The 8,773-nt window shown below is 46.0% G+C and overlaps 1 protein-coding gene across 1 annotated transcript in view; it reads left to right on the plus strand.

Moving 5' to 3' along the window:
• Ttc8 (tetratricopeptide repeat domain 8) overlaps positions 1-8,773 on the plus strand; it is a 53,738-nt gene that overhangs the window by 41,177 nt on the left and 3,788 nt on the right. The window contains exons 10-12 of the mRNA XM_005343442.3: positions 4,513-4,652; positions 6,026-6,200; positions 6,502-6,624. Coding sequence (XP_005343499.1) covers positions 4,513-4,652; positions 6,026-6,200; positions 6,502-6,624 — 438 coding nt within the window. The remainder of the gene's footprint in view (positions 1-4,512; positions 4,653-6,025; positions 6,201-6,501; positions 6,625-8,773) is intronic.

Here is an 8,773-nt window from a genome sequence, read left to right on the forward strand (position 1 = left end):
AGGCTAACCTGGTCTAGATAAGTCTTCATTAAGACTCTCCTCCTGGGTGATTCTTGGTTGTATCAAGTTGAGAGTTAAAACCATCCAGCAAAGAAACCATGAACATTTAAAAAACAAAACAAAACCATAAGCAGATTATTTGTATAAATTAGAATAAGGAAAATCTTTTTTATTTATTAAGTTATTTTTTGTGTATGGTGGTTTTACCTGGATGTAAATCTGTGCACCGCAGCGCATGTTTGGTGCCTGTGGCCAGAGGAGGGCTTTTGTGAGCCATCATGTGGGTGCTGGGAGTGGAACTCAGGGCCTCTGGAAAAGCATCCAGTGCTCTTAACCACTGAGCCACCTGTCACTTCTACCTGAGGAAAAGCTTTTTATCCAAAGCCAAGTAATAAAGGCATAACAGTAAAGACTGATGTGTGAGAACTTTCATTCCCTACATAGATGTCCTATATACCAAAGCCAAGCACAGCGGTGCACGCCTTTAATCCCAGCACTGGGGAGGGAGAGGCAGGCAGAACCCTATGAGCTCAAAAAATAATCCTATGTAGAAAAAAATTAAATAAAATCAAACTTAAAAGGTTAGGATATCACCCAGGAAAATGCCTGCTGTGCCTGAGGTAGATGGCAGGTGAGAGTCCGGTAGGTGTGGTGGCCGTGCCAGATGCCACCTCTGGATCTTGGGCTCAGCAGCCTCCAAAACATAGCTGAACACCTTTCTGTTCACTATAGATTATTCTCCCTGTGCTATTCTGCAACAGCAACACGGAATGCCAGTGATAGAGGGCCAAAGGCAGGCTAGCTATGAAAATAGACACAGGACACACATTGGCAACTCACAGAAAAATCAAGTGTGATGTCTCATATGTTAAGTGCCCCATCTCTGTCAGAATTAAAGAGTTAAAAGCTAAACCAGCCATAGGCCACTTCCCAGTTGATTGGACTGGCAGAGGTGAAAAAGTTCCACAGAACCTAGGCTCCCAAGGGTGTGAAGAAACAAATTCCATGTGTGAGCACTGTTGACTGTTGATACATGGTTGATGCAGCCCACCCGGAAGCTTTTATAGTCACCAAGGAGAGGTCGAACCAGGTTCTTTGGGGGGCACTTTTACTTTGGGAATTTCCCTCTAGTAGAGTGTACAGCTATGCAGAGATGTTTTATATCTTGTTCTTTTGATTAAAAGATGTAAAGAAACCAAGGTTCGCTGAAAAGGAACTGGGTAGCTTATGAGAATGTGACATGTTTTGGTGAGGAAATACAAACACACAATGGGCTGGTGTGATAACTCAGTTAAGAATGTGCTTGCCTGGCTCAAGGTCAGTCCTCAGAACCTACAGAAAAAAGGGCCAGCTGTGGTGGTGTGCACGTGTAACCCCAGCACTGGGGAGGTTGTGACAGGAAGATTCCTGGAACCCAATGGCCAGCCAGTCTAGCTAATGAGCTCTATTTCAGTGAGAAACCCGTTCTTAAAAGAAAATAGGGTGAGCAATAGGGGAAGTCACCCAGCATAGGCATCCAGCCTACACACACACACACACACACACACACACACACACACACACACAAACAAACAAATTTGTGCACAAATAATGTCACACACAAGAAAGAAAAAGTGTCCTGGCTGGCCTTTGGCCACTTCACTGAGAGAGAACCATGCATCAGTGCACTTGGTCTTCAAGCACCTGCAGCCTAACCCAACTGGGAGTTATATTGCAGGCCAATGAGTTGCCCTGTCGCAAAATTCAAAGTGGCTGGTAGTTGAAGAGTGACAGCCAAGGCTGACACATGGCCTCCACATGCATGCCCGTACATGTACACACCCATCTATACGCATAGTCAAACACATGCATGCACATATGCATATAGACTCACAAGACCCCTTTTCCATATCTGAACATCTCTGACATCAGGGTGCATCGAACAATATGTAGCATCTTTCCTTGCATTACCATGTTGTAGTGGTACAAAGTAATGGGGTTCATGTACCTTGATCTTATTTACCACCTCCTCGCTGTCTTGTGTCCTCCCTCCTCCTTCCCCCAGTCATCTCTCTACTTTTCTGTCTCAAGTCTTTTTTTTTTTTTCTTGAGAGAAAACATACTTATCTTTCTGAGCCTGGCTTTTTCTCCTTAACATCAATGATCTCCAGTTTTATCAATTTTCCTGCAAATGACATAACTTTGGCTTCTTAATGGCTGAATAGTATTCCATTGTGTTTATATATACCACATTTTCCTTTTGCTCCTTGTAGCCAAGTGACAGCTGTTGTGTAGTTTTCCTCATCTGCAGCCCCTGTGAAAACCTGGCGATCATTCCAATTAACCAACATGGTGAAGATGGTAATTACTTCTCATTGTTGCCTGAAAGCTTTTGTTGACACCTGCTGGTTAAATCCAGAAAGCACAGGCATCAGCCTCCCAAAGCAGGAGCTTGCACGGGAATCCTAAGCAGTAGTGAGGAGCACTGTATGGAGCAATGTGGTGGGTCTTAACCCTCTTCACCTCAAAGATGAGAAGTAGGTGAGGCCACAGACGTGGGTAATAGCTAGAGACATTCATTCTATACTATGTGCCTGTCAAGGCTGCTCACTGTATCCCACAGACATATAAAGTTATTAATAAAATTTAAAGAGCAAAGCACCCAGTGCACAGACAGTACACGGATGACCAAGTGAAACGGGGACTTGGAAGAATTTGACTGTGTGTGAAAGAACTTACTTTACATACTTCTTTCTGTGTATAAAGATGCAAATGTGGTCTGGAGTACAAGCCTGGTCAAGTGAGTCTTGTACCAAATACTAGTTCTATGTTTAAAGAAGCAGTGTGTGGTGCTTCTTGCAGTTGGCAGGGTCTTTTGGATTTGATTTAAAAAATGGTTCAGATCTAACATTAATAAGAGTCCTCCTGTGGTAAGACCAAGTGTGTGGGTGATAATGGGTGTCAAGTAGCTTGAGAGGCAGAAGAGATCTGTGTGAAGTTGGACATAAAGAAAGCTTTCTGGAGGATGGACTGGTCCCTGAGGTAGATGTAAGAGGTGGTACCTTTATTAACAATATTTGTTGAGCCAGATATGGTCACATCTGCCTGCAGTCCACCTACTCAGGCAGCTAAGGGAGGAGGATAGCTTAAGCTCGGGCTCAAGTCCAGACTGGACAACATGCTGAGAATATGCCTCAAATTTAATAAAACTAGTATTATGTCATAGACCTGCTAACTGCCCCATCCTGGAACTCAGGCCACACCCCTCTTGGCTCTGGGACAGAGCTGACAAAATGTGCTGGGATTTTTCCAGCACTTAGAATGAATTCAGTTCCCTCCCTTTCACTTAGAGCTATGAACAAACCCAGCCCCGGTCCTTGGACTTAGGACAGCCTTGAATTGTGTAGTTTTACCTAGCACCTCCCTTTCTGTGACCCCTGGAAGGTAGGCCAGGCCAGGTTAGAGCCTGGTATGGAGCTTGCCCCACCTCATCCCAAGAACCTGTAAGAGGCAGCGACCACCCTTGTCCTTGAAGGTCCTTTTCCTTCAGGACCCTCAGGCTGAGCATGGTGGGCATCTCACCTGATGAAGCTCCATTTTGGGAACTGAAGTTCTCCCTTGATGAAATCTCTCCTGATGCTCCCCTACTTTGGAGCCTATGGTGACTATCCCTCATCAAAATGCTTTCTCCCCTAATAAAGGTCATTTTGTGCCCACTTCTTTCTGCAGACTTGATTTCTTTTGTAAGTTGGAACAATTAGAGACAATATTTGTGATTACTAGTGTTTTACAAATGAATACAGCAACTGCAGAAGGCTCCTTTTTTTTTTACCCTATGTATGTATTTCTAAACTAGGTCTGGGTGGCTTTGGTTTCATTCCTAGATCTGGTCTTTCTTTGGCCTTCTCTTCTTGTTTGGTACAGCCTGTAGTCAGCCACCGGGCAACTCCTTAAACATGAGGCAGCTTGTTTGGGACGTGCTGCTGTTTCTAATCCCCTGATGGCCTCTCAACTTAGTATGGAGTCTGAGGCTCTTCACAATGCCTCAACAGGTTCTGGCTGCCCCTTCTCCAGGCTCACTTGAAAATGTTTCTTCTAAGTGTTTTCATTTTAGGACTGTGTGCTTTGGTCTCTCTGCCAAATGAGACTGCCCCCCCGACCCCCACATGCTGGCTCCAACACCTCTCTTCATTTATAGCTCTGTTAGACAGGGCTTTTTCCAGGGTGACTGAGAACAAGCAGCCCCTGCCTCCCTTTCGCTCTCAACTCACCCTACCCCGTTTCTTTCCATGGCTCATCCTTCCCTGACATTACACTGACTCACTTGTTTGTCTTCCCCACCAGCTGTCATCTCCTTGGGGACAATGACTTCATGTTTTTGTTCGTATTTCGTCCCTACTGTCTAGAACAGAGTCTGACATATGGCAGGCTTGAAATAAATACTGTTGAATGAACAAACTTAGTCAGAAAAAAAAAAGCAGCTTCTTGTCCAGTGTTAATAAAACGTTGCTCTTCTGTCTGGATGGGGACTAGGAAATGAACAATAGTTCCTCTGCAGCGGAGTACTACAAAGAAGTTCTGAAACAAGACAATACTCACGTGGAAGCCATCGCCTGCATCGGAAGCAACCACTTTTATTCTGACCAGCCAGAGATTGCGCTCCGCTTTTACAGGTGGGCGTTACATTGCGCCTGCAGCCAAAGTCAGTGAGACAGTATAGAGATGGAATGAAAACGTAGAGAAATGCTAGAAAGGCCACATGTGTATAAATCTAAGGACTGCGTCTCTTGGCTGCTTCCTGAGGCTAAAGTGGTATTCGGTACTTTTCGGGTGTGCAGGCTGGCATCCTGGAAAAACAAACCTGTGTGGCCAAGTTTTCATTTTAGGTCTGTGTGAGTTTATGCTAGTTGTCAAGAAACAACAGAGGCTAAAGAGCTTCTTGAAATAGTTCTTGCTGCCACTGCCCCTTAATACCACAAACCTAAAGGCAGGGAGCCTGGAGCAGGAAGGTTTGCAGGTGCTCTGTGTTCTGAACCTTAACGAGGACTTAAGACAGGGTCACCTGTTCTGTGAGACATTTTCAGCTTTTCCCAAGTATATTATAGTCTGGTTCTGTTTTGAGCACATTCTTATTTTGTCCCTTATGTGGCTTCTAAGCTACACTTTTTGATCATTACGTTCACTGTTTATCTGTGCATGTCGGGGAGGGGTGCGTACTGCATGGCTTGCTTGTGAGAACTAGCTCCCTTCCTTCCGGGGCTCTCCTACTACCCCAGTCCCTGGGATCAAACTCGGGTTGTCAGGCTTGGACACAGGTGCCTTTACCAACCAAGCCATACCAATGGCCCCTAAAATTCACTTTCACCTGGTGGTTTCAGCCCTTGTAATATACAGGGACGGACTGGCAGCGGACAAGCTTTTCTAAACACATGCTGGAAGCATAAAATAAACAGATGCCACCCCGCACGTGTGCAGCTGGCCATCCTCTCCACCCCTAAAGTGGGTCATGGGCTTCTCAAGCAGCTAGGCTGGCTTTTCGTTTGTGTGTTTGAGCGCTGTCGGATTAATGATGCATAGAAGCAAAGCGGGGCTCTTGAGCTTCCTTGGGACAGCTGAGTGCGGAGCACAGAGACCCACTCCAGTCACACCTTCCATGGCAGAGGTTCCCTGGAGTGAGCCTGTACCACACAGTACACGGCAGAATCCAGGGCACTACTGAAGGCTTGGTGCTAAGCAAGGCAGGTTGGAGCAGGCGTCAGGGAAATCCTTGCAGGTACTGAGGCCTCTGAAGTAACATGTATGAACTTATGTGACCACTTCTCCTTTCTTTCTAATAAAGCTTTTGCAGGGAGAAAACAAAACAAACCACTTTCCCTACCTTGTCCCTGGACACGTGCCCTATGACAAGTTATAAGCATTGTTTAAAACATTTATTGATATGCTTGTGTCAATGTTCACCAGGGGTCCCAAAATTATTAAATGAATTGACTTCTAACAACGTTGGTAAAGGTAGTCTAACAGCAACTTTGTGCTCCTCTTTGGAAAGACGCCTCTTGCAGATGGGAGTTTATAACTGCCAGCTTTTCAACAACCTGGGGCTGTGCTGCTTCTACGCCCAGCAGTATGATATGACTCTGACCTCGTTTGAGCGTGCCCTTTCCCTGGCGGAAAATGAAGAAGAGGCAGCTGACGTCTGGTACAACCTGGGGCACATTGCTGTGGTATGTTTTGTGTGTGTTGTGTGTATGTCTATGTGGTGCATGCGTGTGCATTTCCTGTTAAGGACAAAGTCACCATATGTTCATGTGAAGAAATTCTCAGACATAATAAATCCAGCTGACAATTTGGAGCTTTTCGTCATTTTATATCCTCAAGTTAAATTCATGCACAGAACTCCCACCTCCCCGCTGTGATTGGTGCTGGTTTCCTCTATGTAGCTGGAGAGATTTATATTCCAAATGAGGGGGGGTGTGGCGTGGGGAGCCTGTGGCTTCATGTGTGCACGTGCACTTTTCCTTTCAGGGGATAGGAGACACAAACTTGGCCCATCAGTGCTTCCGGCTGGCCCTGGTCCACAACAACCACCATGCGGAGGCCTACAACAACCTGGCCGTGCTGGAGATGCGGAAAGGCCACGTTGAACAGGTCAGAGAGCTGCATTTCCTCAGAGGAAAGCTGGGACACTTAGCCATCATTATCTGTTACACTTTTAAAATAGCTCTAGGGTCCAACAGGCCTGGTTCTTAATCCCAGCTCCATTATTACCAGCTGTGTGGCTTTGGGCCCGTCACTTCACTTCTCTGGGGCCAAAACTGAACATCTGATGTATTGGAATAACGTACACCTCCATGTTCTTCCCACCTGAAACGCACTGTCTCCCACCTGTGATGTAGGTGCTCCTGCCAGTGCCCTAGCAGCCCCCTTTCAACCCCTTTTCTTTTTTCCCCTCTCTGGCACTCCTGCACCCACACTGTTTGGCAATCCTGTCACCCCAAGCTTGGTGTGGTCCCTCTTCTCTACCCCATGTTCATCTCTTTCCTGCACACACACACACACACACACACACACACACACACACACACACTTTACTGACTGAGCCATCGCCCCCACACCCCCTACAAGGGAGACTACCGAGCAACTTAATGATGAGTGAATAAGGCAGCAGCGCATCCTCCTCTGAGGAACCTAATGGATTTTGTTATAAAACTATCATTTTATTAGTGCTTTTTAAAAACCCTCCAGTTCCTTCTGTTTCCATTTGGACTAAAGCCCAGGCGTCCTGGCCTGGCCTGTGCAGGCCCTACATTTTGATCCCTACCTTGGAGACTATATCCGTGTGCTCCTTTCTCACCGGCTTTAGGTGCATGAGCAATCCCACTGCTCTACAGACACACAGGGCTTTGTCTCCCTTCGGGCCTTTGCAGTGCTCCAGATCTTGCCGTGACAAGTTCCTTTTGGTCACATGAGCCTTAAGTGTCATCTCCTTGGAAAAACCCAGCACCGGTCTAAGAAAAGCCCTGGAGGCCTCGCATATCTTGTGGTGTTTCCTTTTTCTGGTTTTACTAGCTATTGGTATGTAGAGCAGACTGCTGGCTGCTGAAAGCGGGGACCGCGTCTGTTATGTAACTTCTGCGTTCTCAGCACCAGAAACAGCACCTGGCATATGGGAAGTCTAAGTCAGTATTGCTGAAGGGGCCGGGGACATGGCTCAGTCAGTAAAAATGCTTGTCACACTAGCTTGAGAACTTGAGTTCAGATCCCCAGCACCCACTTAAAAAGCCACTGCAGCCTGCATGTGTGCCTCAGTACTGTGAGGCGTGTGTGTGTCCATATGATTTCAGATGTGTTGAAAAGTTTTATATCCCCCATTTTATAGTAAAATCTAGTATTACTGTCTTATATAAGTTGGTGTCCTTTTTTCCATTTCAAAAAAAAATGATACATGAATTTGTTCTCAGGGTCTTTGGGTTGCGGCGGGGGGTTGTTTAGTGGCATGGTATGAACTGTGGTACACGCATTACCATCTCCTGTTATGCAAAACATGGTCTGTGCAAAACATGATCGTGTGAAATGTAGCCTGTTTCATGCTTTGAGTACTTTTGTTGGCTAGTCCATACCAACCTGACACAAGGGAGAGGCTTTGGAAAGGAGGGAGCCTCAGTTGACAAAATGCCTCCATAAAAATCAAGCCGTAGGGCATTTTCTTAATTAGTGGTTGATATGGGAAGGCCCAGCCCATGGTGGGTGGTGCCATCCCTGGGCTGGTGGTCCTGGATTCTATAAGAAAACCATGAGGAGCAAGCTCATAAAGCAACACCCCTCCAAGGCCTCTGCATCAGCTCCTGCCTCCAGGTTCCTGCCCTGTTTGAGTTCCTGTCCTAGCTTCCTTCTGTAGTGGACTGCAATGCGGAAGTGTAAGCCAAATAAGCCCTTTCCTCCTCAGCTCGCTTTAGGTCATGGTGTTTCGTCACAACAATAGGAGCCCTGACTAGGACAGTACTTTAGAGAAAGCTTGCCACTTCCTGTTGCTGTTTCACTTAGCAGACTGATCAGCAGGGTTGTGAATGTTTGCTCCATCTCATCCAACACACAACTCTGAACTTTGAAATGACTGTGAAATGTATTGATGTCAAGTTGTTATGAGGGAACAGAGTGTTAAAGCCGCCTAAGTTGATCTCCAGCGATAAAGCTTAAATCAAGAAGACCTTTTTTTTTTTAAGCTTTGAGAAGATCGTATTTCAAATTATGTATCATACTGAAGTGCAAACTTTATGAGGCAGCGGTTCTTTTGCGG

Source organism: Microtus ochrogaster, chromosome 1 (genome assembly GCF_000317375.1).
Source record: "Microtus ochrogaster isolate Prairie Vole_2 chromosome 1, MicOch1.0, whole genome shotgun sequence".
Taxonomy (NCBI): domain Eukaryota; kingdom Metazoa; phylum Chordata; class Mammalia; order Rodentia; family Cricetidae; genus Microtus; species Microtus ochrogaster.